General features: G+C 37.4%; 1 protein-coding gene across 1 annotated transcript in view; it reads left to right on the forward strand.

Annotated features, from left to right (window-relative positions):
- The window catches only part of COL28A1 (collagen type XXVIII alpha 1 chain), a 67,633-nt gene that overhangs the window by 18,837 nt on the left and 27,870 nt on the right, over window positions 1–20,926 (forward strand). Inside the window, exons 14-25 of the mRNA XM_010399127.4 lie at window positions 5,236–5,304; window positions 6,746–6,814; window positions 8,558–8,626; window positions 10,198–10,266; window positions 11,029–11,097; window positions 11,816–11,884; window positions 13,256–13,324; window positions 14,262–14,333; window positions 16,193–16,261; window positions 16,826–16,897; window positions 17,495–17,563; window positions 20,280–20,348. Coding sequence (XP_010397429.1) covers window positions 5,236–5,304; window positions 6,746–6,814; window positions 8,558–8,626; window positions 10,198–10,266; window positions 11,029–11,097; window positions 11,816–11,884; window positions 13,256–13,324; window positions 14,262–14,333; window positions 16,193–16,261; window positions 16,826–16,897; window positions 17,495–17,563; window positions 20,280–20,348 — 834 coding nt within the window. The remainder of the gene's footprint in view (window positions 1–5,235; window positions 5,305–6,745; window positions 6,815–8,557; window positions 8,627–10,197; window positions 10,267–11,028; window positions 11,098–11,815; window positions 11,885–13,255; window positions 13,325–14,261; window positions 14,334–16,192; window positions 16,262–16,825; window positions 16,898–17,494; window positions 17,564–20,279; window positions 20,349–20,926) is intronic.

A 20,926-nucleotide genomic window follows, 5' to 3' on the forward strand; every position in this document is an offset into this window, starting at 1 on the left:
GTATGTTAATTCATATTATTATTATTGTTATTATTGTTATTATTATTATTAATCTACCTGTCTAAATATATTTCCATTTAACCAAATACTAAACTTCCGTGCCAACAATAACCTACAGCACAGTATAAAATACAATTTTTAAGCGAAAAACATTAGAGGGTAACAGGACACTTCACTCAAGCACAGATAGGAGTTGGGAACTGGCACTTTTCACTGTGTATCTCCTGTCTTCTGAACGAGACATCTTGGTCCTGTTTCCAGAGCAAGTCCTGAGCAAAGGACCAGGATTCTTCTGCTTGTTTCCTGGTTTACTGGTTTTCTATTGCCCACTGACAAGTTTCATACAAAGATGTTAAGTTTATCAAAGAAAAAAATATTTTTAAAGCCAAATTCTATGCTGTTTTTTCTATTTCACTAACTTGAAATACCAAAAGAAATACTATTCACACTGGTGCTTTATGTTTTCTTAGACATCTGCTTCACTTTAAGGCATTCTTCAGCCTCACCAGCCGTCACATATTATCTATATTGTAACATAAAATAAAAACTTGGATCAAAGTGTACCTCATTCAGCTATAAAACTTACGAAGAAAACCAATAGGAAAAAAAATGCAGTTATTTTATCACACAGAATTAATTAATTGAATTTGCAGAACACCAATTAGTAACCTTGGGTCTAAGGTAGAGACACTCAACTCTTGTCAAACTGCAGCTTATAGGAGCAAGAAACTCAGATTTTGTGTTCCTTGTCTCACTAAGAATTCAGGGGTGGCCCATGATACAATTTTCCTGGATGATTCAACAATTTCCAAAACACAGAAGATCCTACTTCACTTGGTAAAAGACTAAAAGTGCAAGAAACAGAAAATTGGCAAAGAGAAAAGCCATGCCACTCTTGGTTCTGCTCTGTAAATGTAATATAGTCTGTCAGAAGCAGTCCATAAACATTATCCAGTGAGAATCCCATCTATGATTTGACTTTTTCAGTAACCTGATTTCTGTCATTTTCCTGCTTAGGTTCTACGTATCTCTTAATTCGGTTCATACAATTAAACAGCATCTGGACTGGTTACTTCATGTCTTTTGTTAGACTTACCTATTCCCACATTGTGTTGTTGTGTTCTCAATAGAAGACAGCTTTGCTCTTCAATAGCAATAAAAACCAGGAAAAATCCAACATTCTAACACAAAAGGACTTAATTCATCTTGGTTTCCTCTCCAGGAAGGAAACAGAATCATCATGATTTTTTCTGGAAAACAGAGTTCTAGGAATGAATATAGCATTTTGCAAAACTAAATTGGGGTCACCTAGTATTCTTAGTGTTGGATAAAAAGTTTATTTTAGGCATGCACATATCTGTTGATTTACTCAGACTAGCTGACATTATTTTTTCTGGGTTTAGTTTATTTTCAAATGCTTAACTGATATTTATTAGAAAAACCCCAGACCAACAATGAGGTATTCTATGCAATAGCACCAGTAAGGTTCCATAAGAGTATACTTCAGTTAATTTTTGAAAATGTGTTTGTTAGTGAGGACAATAGTAGTGACTAGTTACAAATTTCAGTGAATAATTTACAAACAGAATCATATGGTTACAGATTATAAAATTGGGGTGTGATATCAGGGTATGACCTGTGCTCCACTCCTAAAAAAGTGATGAGCAGGGAGTACTTATGGTTATCATTTCAGAATTGACATTGGGTTTATTTAAACTCTTAAACCAGCTACTAGATATAAAGTGCATGTTTCTAGAAATCACAATCTATTCATGGAAAGGCTGAGAATGAAGTTCTTAAAATCCACCACTGTAGTAAGGACCCTCTCTGATTTGATTTGTGTAATAAGGTTTTCAATTAAAGGCTAAAGTTTTATGAACAGACATGTATTCAAACTTATAAGGAAAAGGTTAAGTTTGAATGTGGATATTCAAAGGTGTTATTTCTGTAAAATCATCCTGCTACAATTCTATGAAAAATCCATCATTGCATATTTTCCCAAATGCATGTCCTAGATTGAACTGCTAAGGCATCTGCTTCTTCTCTCATGACATATGAATTCTTTCCTCACTTATGTGGCAAGTTACAACTTTCCCAGGAGACTGAAAAAATCCAACTTTCCTATGAACAAGTTTAGTTCCTAGGTATCTGTTAAAATGTTTAAATCTATTTGCATTGTTGTTGCCAATGTTTAAAGATAAAATCATTACATTTGAAAGACTTTTTTTTTTTTTTTACTATAGCTGTAGACTGAAATACAGAGTGTTTGTGTTCCTTAGAGTATATATGGGCTTTCGGAAAAGGAAATAAATTATTTATATTGGCACTAACAGGAACTCATCCTAACATAATGAACAATTTGGGGGGGCAGGTGGTGGTTATTTGGGTTAGACGGTTAAGTATGTTCCAGGCTTAAAATGGTACAATTTCAATATGTTAAAACATTAAGCTCAGATCGAGTGTAATTTTCCTTCCCATTGCTCCAGACGATATTAGATGCCACCTGAAGGAAAGTCCCTATAAGGAGAGAAAAAAGAATGTGAGCAAAGCATTAAACGAAGAAAATTATTACAAAAAAGCTATTTGGAGAAGCAGACTTTTCTCTCTACATGTAGACATAATGTGATATTATTATTGCCAGAACTTTATGGTTTTCATAAATTCCACATTACCTGTAGCACCAAGACCACAGAAGATAAAACCCAGATTTGTTAATAGCCATTTGAAGGTTGAAGCATTCAGTCTTTAAAACAGACTGAATCATTTAAGTTTTCAAGTTTTGCATGTGGTCTGGTAGAAGGTTGGGTTTCTTTCTCTGTTAATATTCAGGCATCCTCTATCCATAAAAAAGTGCTCCGGAGAACAACATTTTCATACCACCCTACATGGTTTTTTTATCACAAGGGCTTCTTACACTCCCTCCCCCAGCACCTACTAGTACCATACCTACAGCAACAGCTCTTGCAAGGCACATGACACCAGTCATTGCAAGGAAAACTGTGTAATGTTTTTATCATGGTTAAAAAAGTAGAGCTTTTGGAAAAATATTAACTTCAGTAGGACTATCAGCTGCATTCAAGGCTTGGCTCTATCATGTGGGTAAACTTGCAAAGGAGTGAATTATTTGTGATTGGAAGCATCCCTCAGAGTTACTGTCCTTGGGAAATTCTGTCAGGGACTATCAGCATGAACAGGAAACACAATTTCCATTTGGATGACAGGAAAAAATTGGAGGGCACTTACCAAGCACAACAAAGGGGGTTGGCTTATTGTTTCAGCTGAGAGATGAGCCTGTATTTATCAGATATCATTTTTCAGCATGCAACAAGTTCCTACACCATTTCAGAGGTTTAGTTCTATCAGCTGAAGCCAGTGGGCTTAGTTGCATTTGCCGTGCCCAGGGCATGGTGGTGCTGTATACAGTTGAACGACTTTTTTTACCTGACAGATTTTTTTTAATATATTTTCAACTTTACGTATCTTTTGGATTCATTCTGTGGGGCATGGTCACACATCCTGGCACGACAGAAATAGCAGTCTGCCTTCTCCATGGAAGAAACAAGGACTGTGAATTGGAACAACTAATACTTAGCATGCTGCCTTGCCTGACAACAGCCTGTGCCTGTTCCTTTCTCACTCTGACACCTCTTGCAGTGGGTAGATCCATCCCTTTCCATCCTAGACTGCCTTCAGGCCCTGAAGCTGCACAGGGCTGAACCTGTTAACGTGACTTGTTGAGTGGAAAGGTACTGAAGCCAGAGTTGGTGCTGAGGTAAGGGAGCCTATGGGCTGAAAGGCAAAACTTCCTGGGCACCAGGCTGTAGGAAGTGTAGAAGATGGGTCATTTAAGGAATTGTTGTTGTTGTTGTTTGATCAGTTTCAAACAAGCACATCAGGAAAAACACAGCTATGAGGAAAACGGGTAAATTTGCAATTGGCTTTATGTCAGTAAAAATTGTCATTTGTGAATAATCTGGATACAGATGAACTGAATTGTGACTCTGGTCCAAAGGTTTCATGAAAATATTATTAGGAACCCAGAACAATAAGTTCTGCCTAGCAATACAGTTAACCTTCTAGCTGTATTTTGTATTTTGGCAATAGTTGCATGCGCAGAATCCACAATAACACAATATCAATGTTGTTAATACCCTGTCAGTGTCCTGTGTGGAGATATGCTATTCTGCTGGGTAATACCAGTTTTGTCTGATTTGTCTCTGCCTTTTAGGATGTAACTTCTCCTGGTGCTGTATTAATTTAATGAATTAAAAGATGTGCTAGAAAACCTTGCATTTTGAATAAGTTTTACATTTCATAGCTACTTTCCAAATTATTACACTGTTAAGGTGGAACGAATTTGAGTCTGGGCAACAAGTTCCACATTATTCTAGATTTAAAGCTGCAGCAGTAGCACTCCAAGTGCATAGTTATCAGAAATTAAGCTTCAAGAATAATCTGTTTATTTACTTCTCCTGTATCTTTCCATTCCTGCATCTTATCTTCGTTCTTTGGCTGAAAGAAAACCTGACTGGTTTTGTGAGGAAATGTAATTTTTTACACTTCCAATGACTTCCCAAGTGCAAAATTCTCATTGAAAGAATTCGGCATATAAAATTTCTCAGTAAATAAAAGTTTAAATCCCCAAAAGATTAACACTTTCCCATAATATAAACACATTTTGACAGAAACGTTTTTAGTAACTTATTGTTAGTAACTTTATGTGGCTGTGTTGGCTTTCTTAGAAACACAGTATCCAGAAGGGAGGAAGAGAATTAGGAGCTGCAGTCAAAGATAGCAGTAGGAACAGAAGTCATGCTATGTGTGCATTTGTTGTTATGGCAAGAACCTTGAGTGCAGTGTTGCAAGCTCTGCTTCATTTCCAAATACCCATCTTTCTATCAAGGAAAGTCTGTGGAAACACCAGAATATTGGATGAAGTCAGGACCAAAGATAGGACAAAGAATAAATTTTTTTTTTTTTTATCTTTCATGATGCATTTGAAAGAGCGGCTTTATAACATTATTATCTCTTTCAGTAACTCGTATGGCCAGGATATTGACCCTGCTTCTAATCTTAACCTATTTCTTCAAGACAGGTTTAGTTGTTTTGTTTTGTTTATTTGTTTTTTACTTAAAATGTATTCTCTAGTCCTAAATGAGGCTTTGGAAAGACACTGTCAGAATTTAGTTGAAATTCTATTCACATTAATAGTTTCTTTCCATTTTTTCTCTTTAGGGAGAACAAGGCCCTCCAGGTCCCTATGGTCCTCCAGGACTCCCTGGCATTGGAGAGCCAGGACCCAAGGTAACTCTCAGCAGTATGTTAAAGTGATGACTGTGGGCAGTCATTTTTTTGAATTAAATTTCTCACTCATTGTTTTATCAAACTCTTATCATCTAAATGTAAAACTGATTGACAGGTTTTTATATTCACATAGGATAGAGATAAAAGACCTGCTTTTCCAGCAACTGTTGAACTTTTATGATGATCCTATTGATAGAAGTCAGAAATGATGCCATTTAAATGGGGATTTGCTGTGTGAGGTAATTTTCAAGCACTAGCAAATGGTTGCATTGATGAGTAAACCACACTTGGAGATATAGGAATACATCTCAGTCACTGTGATATATGGTCAAGTGAGAGATTTTCCTTGTCATTCACTAGGGAACAGATATTCATAAAAGTTGTAAGATACTCTCGTGCAGCATTTAATACCTCCATCTCATTTTATTGCAAAAGACTGGAAGGTGGAATCCAGCCTTGGAAAAGTCATGTCTGCCTATGCTGGTCAGACAGATCCCCCTTTGGAAAACTACAAAAACATCTGCATAGGAAACATGACTCCTTAGTTTACGAGAGTTTTGTCAGAGACCTGCATCTCAGACTCAGACAAGAAGTGTAAATTGGGCAGAGCACTCTAGTTCTGGTGCTGAGTCTCTGGTGTAGCTTTATGCCATCTTTTCACAATGTTTTGGAGCCAAGTGCCGTTGTCTAATATACTTACATTTTCTTGCTTTTAGTGCTCTAATTTTTATGTTCATTGAATTCCTACATTTCTCCTGTGCAGCGGGGCAGATCCCAGAACACAGAGAGGGTTTATAAGCTCAAAAACTGGTATTTTGCCATGTAAAAGGAACAATACTGGGTCCTTCCAGAAGGGAAAATAGGTTATGGAGAAGAAATGGCACCCTCTGTCTCTTTACTGCTCTGTAGAAAGATAAAAATCCTCTGTTGCCTTATCCTCAAAGCACATAGTTTTCAGTAAAGTGAAGAAATTGTGAAGATTATGACACCTTGTAAATAGAAGATGCAGAAAGCATGCAGCTTCTAGAGTTCCCATGCAATCCCATATTCCACTGAAGCAGGCAGGCTACAATTTGAGTACCTATATAGAGGCTACAGTGAGCATCCCTCCTGCCTCAGCAATCCTGCTTTGGTACTGTAGCCAAATTCAGTCTGACTTAGCTCCCTCATGTCTGTCATCTCTTAGGCTTTGCAATTTTAAGCAGTTACCCCTGTGTCTTGAGGGCTGGAATGCAATCTAGTGCTTCAAGTATTAAGTGAAGGGTACTTACAAATGTTTCTAAAACACCATGTATGGGGGTTTTTTTCCTTTAGGAGAAGCTACACATTAGATTTCAAGCCTTTGTGGTGACACAGTTAAATCATCTATACGTAAATGTTACACTCTTCAAAAGTACCAAGTTGAATTAGGACTGAACTTTCTGATTTTCTTTTTCACAAGGGTGCTGAAGGTCGAGAAGGTACAATTGGATTGCCAGGACCTCCTGGAATTGGTGAGCCGGGAATACCTGTAAGTCAGTGATACGTGCGTTGGAAATTGAAATGCAATAGAGTCTTAGTGAGTGTAATTGATTGTCAGTAGCTATACTGGCTACTGATTCCATAAGCACCTTGTACCTAGTCTGGAGCAGCACGAGCGTGTTCAGCTATTCCAGTCCAGTTATTTCATCAGTAGTTGCATGTGGCTTGTCCAAGCAGGAGAATAAAACCACACCCAAGTCAGTTTTGGGAAAATAAAAAAATTGTATATGTATACTCCTACTCGTCTAAGTTGAGGATAATTAAAACTTGACTCCTGTGTGTAATTTGGATCACTTCAAGAAAAAGGACCCAAATTACATGCTTTTAATTATGTCTTTATGTTCTGAATTACAGAACTTTGGCAAGATCATGATTTAATGCTCTCTGGCTGCTTTTTTTCCCTGAAATTTATAAAATGTATGGTTTTCTTATGCATATGAAGCCACAAATGTAGATAGGTGTGTTCCAGTTTGGCCAGATTTAGAAATATATCCTCTGAGAGAAGGCACAACTACCCCTCCACCCACCAGGTTTGGGAAAAAATAAATTTTCTTAGAAGGAAAGTGAAGGAGATAAAACTATTTATTTAACAAACACACGGGGAAAGGAAAATAATGCTAAATAATAAAATCTGTCACTGTGGAGGAAAAAACCTGGGAAAGTGTTAGAGTCCTCCCTTTGGTCTCCTCGGAGCTGGGACTTGGCCCAGGGCCAGGCCCTCTGTGGCGGGTGGAAAGTCCTCCTGATGTGTTCTGATGTTACAGCAATCAGGCAGTCCAGTAGAAAAGGGAGAAAATCCGAGATTCCAGGGAAGGAAAAGTTCAACTCTCAGTCTCTCTCCGGAGAACAAAGCAGCTGAACCACTGGCCAAAAAAAAAACCTGTTCTGGGTGCAGCAATCCGGGTGCTTCCTCCCTCCCCTGCCACAGCTGGGAAACAAATTGCTATCTGTGTGTGACCTTGAACAAGCTGCAAACTGCTTTGCAAAAGTTTTGCTCAGTTTTTTTCCTTCCTCCTCTCAGGCTCAGTTTAGAGGCATAGAAAGGCACAAAAATTAATTTCTGGGCATAGGCAGCAATATGGGATACACATCATAAGGTCACCCCAAGACAAGGTGTTAGATTGATTCTAATAGTATTTTTGAAAGTTACTTTGTGGTTGTGAAAGACTACTTTTCTCACAAAAATATGTGGAAACTTTTCATTTAATCAAGCCCATCCTTAAAAATACTTACTACGTTTATATAATGAAAGTTGGCTGAATTTTGCAAGAAGAGAGAAAGTGTTAGAAAAAAACTTATTTCTGTACTTGTGTAAATCGATATTAACATTCATGTTATGTGCGTAACCTGTCATTATGTATAAAAAAATATGTTCAAACTGATTATTTTTATTAGGAAATTAATGAAATGATATGAAATTATGGGGAACACATTTCACTGTAATAACATTTTTTTAATAAATAAATCTACATATTCATTTGAGTTTTAAGAGTACAATCTTTAGACATTAATTACATAATTTACATTAGTTCAGCATTGGCTTTTTCTAATCTAAATGACCCAACTAATGGTTGTTACACTTAACTTGCCTGGGCTCAGCCAGATGTTATGGAAGCATTTTCACTTACCAGTGTCATAAGTGTTGCAAAAACCTGTACTAGCAAATTAGACAAAATGTCTATAAAAAATTGAATTGCTGATACAGTTGAATATATTTTCTCTTTTCTTTCAGGGACCACCTGGCCCTGCTGGTTCACCAGGTGAGAGAGGTCCACCAGGAGAGGGCATTCAAGGCCAAAAGGTAGTTTTCTGGAAATTACTTTATTTAACATTGTGGATCAAATTTGCATTAGTGTCTAAATTATTTAAGGCCATTGATAATTCCGTTAGTATAAAATGTTGGATGATGGATCTTGGTTTTCTGAATCTCTGTGCTCTCTGAATATCCCACTGATTTCAGAAACTCTATCCAGGTAATTACAAAAAAAATTGTACAGTCCCTCATCAGCAGTAAGTTAATGATTTTCTTACTTATGTATTTAATAAGATAACTTCTTTTGATTGCATTAGTGAGATAAATTGTCTTCCAAGAAACTACTAAGCTATTTATATTCTGTATTGGAAGAAAATATTCAGCAGCTGCTTTCATTTTGCTGTACCATTTTGGGAAACTGGAAGATGGGTTGTATGAGTCTCTGTGGACAGTTATCTCATTTAGGGCATTTGCTAGGTTAATAGATGTCAACTTTCATTTTTTTAAAAATAAGTACAAACAATCAAAGATCTGTGAATAAATCATAACTGAATTTCCCATCAAAATATATCCCCCTGTTTTAGGGCGTCAAGATTCTCCAGAGCCTTGAACTACTAAGCAAACATTTTTCTTCCTATTATGGAAAAGGCATCAGTCATGTCTTTGCACTCAGTTCTGAACTGATCTCTCCAACTAGTGAGCATGTTGTCATGTTTTAAAATATAACTTCCTTCCTCCTTGTTGGGGTGGCTCAGCTCACTCAGGAGCCCAGATCGTTACGTGCCACTCAAGTCAGGGCCATCCATTGGGTGGATTTCCCCGCCCATGACAGTGGGTCGGAGGGTGGATCCTGGGATGGCTCAGAGGTCTAAGCCACATCCCCCTGGGTGGTTCTTGGGCACAAGTTACCTCCCCCTGTTCTAGAAAGTTCTATTTCTCTCTGTTGTTCATTGGTTCCCTGTTGTGACTTTGACCTCCCTGTTTTTCCCAGTGATTCGAGTTTAGTGGTATCCTCCCCCTTGGTTGTACTCCATTGGGTGCTTCCCTTTTCCCCGACTTGTTCCACCCCCCTTTATGAAGCCATGCACGGCTTCCCTTGGGGCCTTTCTGGTCCCTGGACCCTCTGGCAATAAACCTGTGTTGGAACCCACACCAGAGGCCCCTCTCTGTTCCTTTACCCCCGGGCTGACGCGAGCCCAGGCACTGGCCACCTGTCGTGCCTCCTCTGAGGCGGAAGCAGCACGTGTCCAGCTTGCGCCCCGCTTTGCCACCAAAGGTGTTCCCTGGGGACGTCGTGGAAGCGACGCTGCATTCCCTCTGACTGACGGCACGCCAGAGCTCGACCCTTCAAGTCGGCCTGCGTCACCTCCTAGTATTTCATTTTCTCCCTTTGAAGTCCTATGTTCAAAAACACAATGAATGCAGATGAAGTATGTTATGAATTGTAACCAATTTCTTTTCTTTTCTCTAATATTGGTAATTCCATTGATTATTTTCCTAGTTTGTTTGTAAAGGAATACTTTTTTCCTCATTAACCACATTGTGATGACCAGTTTGTCTAAGATGGTGCTCTTTATAAGTTCCCAAATATAAGTTTCAAAACTGTCATATATTTCTAGGGTGAAAAAGGCTCTACAGGTAAAGATGGTGATCCTGGACCAAAAGGTGAACCAGTGAAAGGTGACAAGGTGAGGCACAGGGTATTCTTCTAATTGTATCTATACTTAATTATAGTTAAATTAAGACTAATTTTTTACACTATATCACAACTATACAAAGGTATGTTTTACCTGGATCTGAGGAGGTATGTTACACAGTTCCATGCAGCTCCATGGGGTGCATTCATCAATACAAGTAGGTGTTAGCTTGGAGCACTAAGGACTGTATTCTATGCAGCTGGGAGTATGAGGGAAGAAATGTACTTTTTTTCTCCTAAAATAATTTCAGAACTATTCTATTTAAAATACTTTAATTTTTTAAATAAATATTAAAATGTAAAAATCCCTGAGTCATCTCATCTAATGGACCTGGAACAGGCAAAGAAACACTCAGATATTTTTAGGTTTTTGATATACTCCGTAGCTGCTGTGTTTACTCTTGCAAGTTTTTCTTCTGAGTGTTGTGCAAGAAACTGTATATTTCTGTACAAGAAAAACTTTAAAATTAATATCAATATGTAAAGATGAGCTATGGATCCTTCTAATAATAAAGTTACAGGTATGATCATCTAATGTTATAAATGAGATAGAGTTTGTAGGGAAGAAGGGCTATTATTTTTATTAGATCAGTTGTCATAGGCAGACTTCCAGATATTCCAAACATATTTCGTTCAAATAGAAGCAGTGGCTTCAAGATAATACAGCTTGAGGACTGCTGCTCTGTAGCTTAAATATGTTAAACAGGTAGCATGAATTACTGCAATTTAGTTCTTGGGAATACTTTTTCTATAGGGTGAACAAGGCCAAGTAGGACCACAGGGCCCACCAGGAGCACCAGGAATAGGCAGTCAAGGAAGCCGGGTAAGTCTACATTTTGGACATGTAATGAGCATTTGCATACAGTTTTCATTTTATATTTTATCAGAGCTGTAATTTTGATGTAAATACATTAAAAAACTCATAGTGATTTTTCATTTTTAAAAGTATCAAATTAGTCTTTAGGCAAAGCTTGTAAATACAACTGTTTTCGACTGATTTGAATGGTCTTAGAATCAAACAAATGTAAATTTGGTCTAATCCGCATGATAATTTGCATAGGAGATAAATCAGATGGCATTGTTCTGATGGTGATATATTGTACATAAGAGTTTCACAAGGTTAAGAACCCACCACTTCTGAATGTTGAGCCCTTTGAAACTTAAACACACCCTTTAGAAGTTGGATAAAGAAAAACTGAAACATTCCAAAAGATCTGGGTTCTGTTAATTTTGGAAAGAAGACTTCATGCTTCCATCGTAGTATCCCATGGAATCAAGACTTAGGTGCAGATACTGAGAGGTTTCCCGTTTGTTTTTTCCCTAAAAGGTAATTGTCATTACACTTGACACATCAGTGAAATCTACAGGCTAGTGACAAAGGAAAAATAAAATAAAGATCTCAGAACTAAACCCAAGGACAGGCAAGCTAATTGATTTCTTTTAAAGATAAGATAAAATCATTATTAACTGAAAGATGGGCACGTGGTGAATTTCAGATGTGGAAGAGTGTAATGCACTAACTCATTTATTTTGCTTTGTAGGGTATACAGGGTCCACGAGGAAACCCTGGGGCAAAAGGCTCTCAAGGTTCTGGTCGGCCAGGACCAAAGGTAATGGTTCAGACATTGTTTTTTAAAAGCAGCACTGTCACAAAACAGTAAGTGTCTTTGCCAGGCTTTTCAAAAGTGTGTTTGATGAGATGAAAATGTAACTCTTCATTGGAGATAACAATTCCTGTTGAGTCTTAGAGGGAAAGCCATCCATGTTATGAAGATCTTCCCAAAGTGGAGCATATGGCTTCTGCCTGCTTAGCATCAGCTCTTAACCTTTGTGAATGTGAACTTCTGGTTCTAAATGAACACATACTTATAAACAGAGGATCTTTCAGACTTCTTTGTGTCCAATGAGTTTGGTGCCACATGCATGCTCTCTTCAAGTAAGTCATTTTACCTAACAATTTAGCTTTAGTTCAGTGATGGTTTTGAGACTTCAAGCTAGTCCCACCACACCTTCAGCCTGGCCTTCAGCGTTTGGTGATCATTGTGAGAAAGAACCAAAACCAAAGATAGAAACAATAGGAGAGGAAAAAGAGCTGAAGGGTACTTAGCTGACCCTGCACCGCAGAAGGAGGGGAAGTAGGAAGAGTACACAAAAGTGTGGAAAACAATTACTGCGGTCAAAGCCCAGGCCTCTAGTGGTACAGTGTCAGGTGAGTGCTGTGAGAGGAGAAAAGGGCAATTGCTGAAATGTAACGAGAACAAGTGGAATGAACTGATGAACTATAAATCAGAAGTGTGCTTAGTGTGCTCACCTTGATTTATGAGAGGAAGATATTAGTCACTGTAGCAAAAGCAGGGAGAAAACTAGTGATTTTCTTCTGGGTATAACTTTGGCACGTAAGCAGCGGTTATAGCAGCAACATTTAATATTAATGTGCAGAAAAATAGGTATCTGTGAAACATGTTATGTGGTAGGCCAGTTCTCTTAAGGTGATAAAGCAAAATTGAAAAATGGAGTTCCTATCTCTTTAACTGTTTTAGAACCACAGGAAGAAAGAATTATGAGGGTAAAACTTCCTTTAAAGCAGGACTTCTGATTGTTCTTTATTTGGACTCACTTTTCATTCAGTGACCAGAGTTTTTGATATAGTCCTGTAAAGTAAAAAATAAAATGTGTTAAAGCATAAGGAAAAAAGTTGGAGTGATTTATTTAGACTTGCTGTCCACTGCAGGGTTAAAGTAAAATAGATGCAGTCCTACAAGTTACAGGGGGTTTTAAAGAACAGAATTTTCCAGTTGAAAACTGTTTGTCTGAAAACTTGACCACTTACAATGATAGAATTGTAGAATATCGCAAGTTGGAAGAGACCCATAAGGATCATCACATCCACCTCTATGTGTAAGCAGCTAATTAAATAGTGCAAGTAGTGAATGAAGCTAAATTGTGTTCCTCTATTAAACTAAGGACTTCTTGTGTCCTAGGGTGAACCAGGTGAACCTGGACAAAAAGGAGAAGTGGGACTTCCAGGAATTAGCTCACCAGGAGTCAAAGTGAGGCTGCTTTTATTTTTAACTGTTCTTTGCATGGTCTTTTAATTCTCCCACTAATTGCTGATAAACCAAGTAGAAGATTTTTTGGCATAAATTAACTTGTGGTCAAAATAAGATGGAATTTCAGTGACTCTTATAAAAGCATTGCCACAACCATAACTGGAACAAAGTTTTCCCCAAATCTTTTTTAGTGAGGTCTTTCCAGGACCTGTTAGAAAGGTTGCTAACTCTGTCCCAGTGCAATAATTGGAAAAAAAAAGCCAGTCTGTGTGACAACAGTGGTTGTACTGCCTACATGTTGGAAGAGATGTTAAACACTCAAAGCTTTGACTTCAGATGCCATTTTGAGGACTGTACCCTATATCTTTAATGACTTATGTAGGGCTTCCAAAATCAGGTAAGGTGGCACAGTCATCTTGTTTTTAATGATTTTTTCTTGTATCATGAAAGATCCTGCTTCCTGTGGATTCTTTCAACTCTTTCTGGTAACCATCAAAAGTAATGCCTTGGTCAGTTTGTACAAATGGTGAGGGGTTGGTGTCTGGTCAATAACATCATTCAGGCATTTTTGGCTGACCTTTCTTTAAGTCCCAGATGTTTGACTAAATTACATTCATCTAATATTGTTATTGTGCACAGAATAACAAACAGCTTTCAATCATGATTTTATTCACTGAATAAATATAAATTTATTTAATACAAGCCCAAGATTTAAGAAGTAGGTGGGAAACTTGGTAAGAAATTTCAGATACTTATTTTATGGGTATTAAAAATTACTGTCTCTATAGAACATTTAGCTTACTGGAAATAACAACTTTTATTTGAGAAAAAATATTGTTTATCTTTAATCAATACTTTCACAAACTTTTAGATCCATTTTACAAAATAAAGAACTTACTGAAGTATGCAGACATAATGATTTTTTTTCTTCTTTAAGGGAGATACAGGTCTACCAGGATCCGCAGGAGAGAAGGGGGTGAAGGGAGAGATGGGGTTGACAGGGAAAAAGGTAAGGACCGCATGTAAAAGATGGACAAAAATGGTGATGAAGTGAGAACAGATTATTTGCAGGTTTGCCATGGTAAGGAGTTCATCCTTGAGGAAGGCATATGCCAATACTTCTGCCAGGGATAAAGGACTGGGTGAGATGTTTTCAACAAACTCTACTACCAGTGGTTACCATCCGAATGAGCAACTGAGCTGCAGGCAAGCAGTCCTGCCTTTTGTGGGCAATTGACTACTGTTTAATTTCACAATCTTCTTGGAGAGCAGACAGCTCGTGTCTTTAACCTGTTCCTCATGGCCTGTTCAGATTTTTCCTGACACCAAGAAGTAATGCTCAATCAGTGTGACTTAGGGCATCTCACAGCGTGGTGAGCTGTGGCTGAAACCTGTCAGCTGAGGCACAGGAGCCATTACAAACAGCTGAACCCAGGGCTGTTTGATTTCAAGGGAAATTCTGAGGATCTAGGAAAAACTGCACCACACTGGGGAAAAGAAGCATAAATTCAAAAGGAAGGACAGTAATTTAGAGGGGTGCAAAGCAGAGTGCCCAAAAGAGTAAATTTAGAGCAAATTAAATGAAAGCTTTTAATTGTACTCTTTCCAAAATGGATGAGCTGCTGAGTAAGCAAGTGCCAGTGCTTTGTATGATTTTTAACTGCTGCCTCCAGACTGCTACTGTGCAGCGCTTTTGTGAGGGTAGCACCTGGCTGACATGTAGAATTGATAAACTAAACATAATTTGGAGTCAGAAAATCATTTTTGACTGAGGGCTTTAAATCAGAAAATATCTGAATAGCTGTAATAAGTATCGGTTAAGAATGCAGCTTTGCATTTTTGTCACCTAAAAGTGAAATACCTGTTTGACAAGCTACGGCCTGAAGCAGTAATCCTTCCACTGTGAGAAAAAATGTAGCATTTTTGTTGCTACTTAAGTATACATTTAAATTTTGTATCATCCACTGCTCAAAAAGTGAGATTGCAGTGTATCAGAAGTGTAGCAGAATTAAGAGTACATGTTGGGTTAAAGTTACAGATGGCCATGCTGGGTTTTTGGTTTTTTCTCTTGCATATTGCCTTTATTCTGATGATTAATTCTGTCATCTTCCCTGTTGTAACCCACTGAAGGTAAAAGTAGTAGTACTGAGCTGCTACCCTGGGTATTCAGGGCAGTGCAAAGAACAGCTGGATGCCTGCAGTGAGTAGCACAGTGATACTACAGCAATTATTTGCAGGTGTGAAAATATCTCACCCAAGTGGGATCCAGACTGATGCCTATCAACAATGGGCTCTGTAATATGACTTTCATCAACAGTTCAAATCAGAAATGGATTTTAACCTCATTTTACTCTACCTTTCACTCTCTAAATTACCTACAGGTATCCTGAGGTACTTATCTTGTATTATGCATAAATATTTTCTAGGTAATGTTCCTTAATAGAATGTTTTATGTGGGCTATTTGTGAGTTATTTGCTGTAACGTTCCTGGCAAATATTTTTGGCCTGGATTGGCCATAGGCTACAGACTTGTCTAAAATTACTTCTCAGAATTGGTCCATCAAGACATTTTCTGATAACTTTGGAAGCATTTCTCTTCCTCTTATAAGAGTATGCATGGAATCCTTCCTAAAAAAGATTGATGCAGTTGCAGATGGCACTATTGCAAATGTCTGTGAAAAAAAGGAACATGAATGTAGGAGATTGCAAGGGCTTTAAGAGACAGAATACTTTATTTTTTGTGGGAAGAAAAGTTACCAGATATTTACTGACATTTTTGAGGAAAGTGTTTATGCAAGCATTGTTTCTCATAAGTCTAGCAATAAAATTAACTATGTGAAAAGTAATTAACCATTTAATCTCTGTTAGGGGGAAAAGGGAGATGAAGGTCCAAAAGGCTCAGAAGGACCGCCTGGCAAAGGAGCCATAGGCCAAAAGGTATGACTTGACATGCACACTGGGGAAATACTGCAGACTTTTGTAAGAGTTTGGATTCTGAGCTATATTTTCTTTCATTATATCTTAAGTAGCAATTCTATTTTAACTGGACTTAAAAGGATTTAAGAGAGAGCAATGTGTTCTATAGCCTGAACAAGTGCAGCAAAATCAGACTCTAAACATAGAGCCTAAAGTTAACAGGGCAGCAGAGATTTCCTAAAAATTCAGTAGAGAGTTTTCATCAAGGTTCAGAGGTGAAAAATTAGCTCAGTAAGTTGATAGGGAGAGAGAAGCTAAGACAAATTAGGAGAATAGTTAGATATCTAAATATGAAATTAAAAGCCTGGAAAGATGTATTAGTAGGCAGACAACTTTTATCTCCCATTTCATATGGTTTAGGACATTTGGGGCAGCCTCTAGAAATGAGTAGGATTTCAGTTGGAGTGGAGCATCTAAACATCTTTCTGATTATGGGTGTCATTGTTGTTGTGGTTTTGGCTATTTGTGTATCTGCAGCTGTGAATGAATCTTTGCTGTGACTGAAAAAAAGTTTGTTTTCTTCAGGGTGACCCTGGAGGAAAAGGCTCCAAAGGAGAGATTGGTCGTACAGGACCAAAAGGCCTAGCTGGACCAAAAGTAAGCTTGTTCTTTCATGGTAACCCTTCTCTTTGTATTTGTTAAAGAATCTATGGAGTTTATGCAATGTAAAAATTTCTCAAACATCTGATACTTAAAGACTTAACAAAAGAAAAGCAGAAATATTTCCATTGTCTGTCCTAAATGACACAAAAGTCTCAACGAGGCAAAGAATAGGTAAAAAAATAATTACATACCTTGTAGTTATGCATGAGCACTCATAAGCTACATTAAAGTTGTCCAAGTTAATGTAGCCATGAGTATTTTGCAAAATTTTTACTTTGAATCATTAACTTTCTGTTGTAGTATTTTGTAAGTGTTGCTCTGAATGATAAGTAAATTGGAATAATACAAGTGCTCTTGTTATTCCATTGGACAGACACAAAATATTAATTAAAGCTAAAAGAAGTCAAATACACAGTTCAACCAATAGTAATTTAAAATATGAAACTCAGACCAGCTTTCGTAAGAACAATAGGCTGATTTAAGTCTTTTTCACGGTATTGCCTGTTTTACAGGTAGATCTGTATTGCAGATATTTTTGGTTCAGAAAGTCAAACTGTCTGTTTAAGTCTACATTATACCATTTTGTAACAGGGTGATCCCGGAGAGAGAGGACCTCCTGGTGCAACTGGATCATCTATTCAGGGGCCTCCTGGACCAAAGGTGACTGTCTGATACGTATTTCCTAGAGACCAGAGATTGCAAATTTCTAGTGTACATTTCTGTCAAAATTAAAAGAATCTGATTTAAAGAACTTAAAATTCCTTGTTGTAGCAACAAAAATACTGAATTTCAGAAATAAGGACTAAAAAGTATTAAAAATTAACAGAGAGTGTTGGAGGCCAGGTCCTTTAATAGTAAGTAGAATTTGGTACATAGTTATTTCCTCCTGAAGCCATTTGTTTAAAAAAAAAAACCTTATTAGATTTCTGTTCTGGTTTGGTCCCTCCTGTGAAATTAATCAGTTTGAAGTTGTTTTTCTTCTAGATTTGCTATGTTTTTGCTTCTTAAAATATGGCATTAAACCCCTGCAAGAATATGTTTATGTATAGTTCTAGGGTGTTATATGCTGGGTTTTTTTGGAGCTGAGTGTTTGTATGTCACTTCCAAGTGAACAGCTGGCCTGTAGGTACTACTTGAAATGAAATGTCACATATAACATAGCTAGGGCTACATCCATCTCATCTTCCCTATGGGAAAAATGTACCTGAAATAAGTGGGACTTGTCCTGCTGAGTAAAATGGGTAGATTCAGCAAAAATAAAGCTAACTTTGAAGGTTTTAAAAATATTCGAAAATTCACTGCTATTTAAATAATAAAACATACTTGCTACTTAAATTAGTCTTGCTATAATATGTCAGGTAACTTCAACTTTAATTGACACTTTTCACCTTTGGTGTTAATTTTTAGAGTGAGGGAATCACTAATGTATATCATGTCACTCAGAAGTAATTTAAGTAATTTCATCCCCATTTTTCTTCCTCCTTAAAAATATATGTGCACCCCCTTCCTCACCCCCCAAGTACAGGAGGGTATTACACATACAATATACTCATCCATCTGGCAATAGGACATCACAGAGGGATATGATGTGTTTTGGACTTGCTTGTGCATGGAGGAGAAAGAAAGACGAAAATGCAAAATGCTCAGGGTAGACCTGGAGGAAAATTGTAACCACAGAGCAGAAAAAAAGAAGATTGTGAGGTGCTCATATCTCTTATATTGGTTTCAAACTATAATAACGTGACAAACGTTGTGTGAGGAGAGTACAGGTGACGTGCTAAAAGGCACAACTTGTATGAAGACAGGTTTCATTAAATCAGTTTCCCTTCTTTGTGTTTTTCTAGTTGCTGTGACATTTTTGAATAGACAAGAAAGGGAGTCAAGATTGTTCATTAGTAAATTCATGCTGAAAAATAACAACTTTGTAGACTTCCTTGTCTTTTTCACCATGATTTTGGTCTGTTCAGTACAGTTCATATAACTATCATAGCAGATGGGCCATTATCCAAAATCCAATGAAGTCTGTAGAAGTCTTTTGAAATTCTTTACTAAATTTTAGAGCAGGGCTTATATGGGCAGTAACTGATGAAAAAAACCCAAGTATTTGGGGTAATTATAAAATGAAAGTTGATTTTTAGAAAATATACAAAACTTTTTCTCTTCAGCTCCATCATAATTACTTTGTTTAAACAAATATCTACTATGTTTTGGACAGTTGATCAATAATGTAACAGCTACACAGGTCTGTTTTCTCTCTCAGCTGTGGAAAGTACAATGATAACTACTAATTTTGTTCCTAAAACGTCCTGATGTCTGCAGTTGAGAAGACAGACATTATAAATTTGTAATGCAGAGAATGTTTCTCAAAGCTGGGAGTTATGTCTGAGGTCTTTTTGGGACATCTCTGAGATGGAAGTGAGTGGTTGCTAGAGGTTTTAACTCCTGGGCAGCCATGGTTGTGTCCATTGGGAGTTTATTTACTTTAAACTACACCGCATTAGGGGCCTGGAGTTTTATTTCCCTTAACAATCATTATGGTGTTACTAATGTGGGGACAGTATTATGAGAAAGCTGTTTTTCCTAATATTTCTTCATCAGCTGCTCAGTGGTTTTGAAAGAGCATTTAATTGCATTCCCTAGTGAATGTTTCCTGGAATACTGCATGTCCTTCTTACTGAGAAATTGCAGATGTTTCATGGAACATTTAGATTTTCTTTTTAAGTTCCCTAATGTAAAGTGAAACATCTGTTGCCGAAGTTTAAGCACTAGACGGAGCCAAATTTTGCTCTGTGAAGGGTTACAAAAGGAACGTAGATTCTAAACCTGATTGCTTTCCAGGAAAGCCACTGACAGAGCTATTATCAAAAAGTTGTGCTGTGTAATATCTGTGGAAAACTCAAGTTTCTCCCTGAGACTTCAGACTATGGAACCTGTGATTTTGAAGTGCTACGCCCTAGCATATGTAGGCTTTCTAAGCATACTCTGTTCCAGCACTTGTCTTTGAATTTCCTTGCTGTTCTCTATGTGCTCTGACAGAAACAAGGTTATGCAGCCTGCCTGTGGCCAAAAGCAGGCAGGACCCACAGGTGCATCTGGCCTCTCAAAGGGAATTATGGTATTCGATCTTCATTTGAAAACTAAAGCCATCAATTTATTTGTCAAGGTAAAACAAACTCTTTGAAACAGCTGGGGAGAAGTGTAAGAGAGGTCAGAATCAAGGTAGCAGAAGCTTCCTCTAGACATACTGATTTCATGTTACCTAGCTCAAAAATTGTCCCTGTAAGAAAGAACTGAATACATGGTTTTTTCTGTACAACTTTGGAAGTTAAAACTTAATATAGTTAATATAAATTTGAATTTGTTTCTTTTTGGATAGGGGGATCCAGGAGACAAGGGACCACCAGGAGATGATGGACTTCCTGGAAATTCAATAATGGGACCAATGGTAGGAGTTTTTAGACAAAAGATGGAAAGTAAATAAGCATGAGACATGTACAAAACTTCTGTGAAAATATAGACACCACTTGAATCTTTTCAGGAAAGGAGCTCACCAATTCTTCAACTTTTCCATCATTCCAGGTTATGTTTATTTTTAAAATAAACTTACTGTCTTTGCAAAGAACACAAAATAGTATAAATATTTATACTATTTTGTGTTTGGGTTGAGGGTGTACCTCACCCTGCACACTTCCCATAGGAAGTCTTCATTAGGAAGGCAGTTCTTCAAATTCATCTCACGTGGTCCAAATTCATCTCCACTTGTCATTATCTCATGTCATCTTTTATAACTCTACATGGGCAATATGCTTGTTACTGAGTATAAACTGAGAGGTATTCGTTACCTTAACAGTGGCATTTCAGTATTACCAAGCTTGCACATTCAAAAACATAAGTGAGATCCAAAATAAAGAATTTTAAAAATAGATCTTCTGAAATTTCTTATTTGTATATAGGTTACAGAATAGGATTTACTTGGTTATACCCTTTAAAATTTTAACATCAACACCAGGAATGAAGTACAGT

Source organism: Corvus cornix, chromosome 2 (genome assembly GCF_000738735.6).
Source record: "Corvus cornix cornix isolate S_Up_H32 chromosome 2, ASM73873v5, whole genome shotgun sequence".
Taxonomy (NCBI): domain Eukaryota; kingdom Metazoa; phylum Chordata; class Aves; order Passeriformes; family Corvidae; genus Corvus; species Corvus cornix.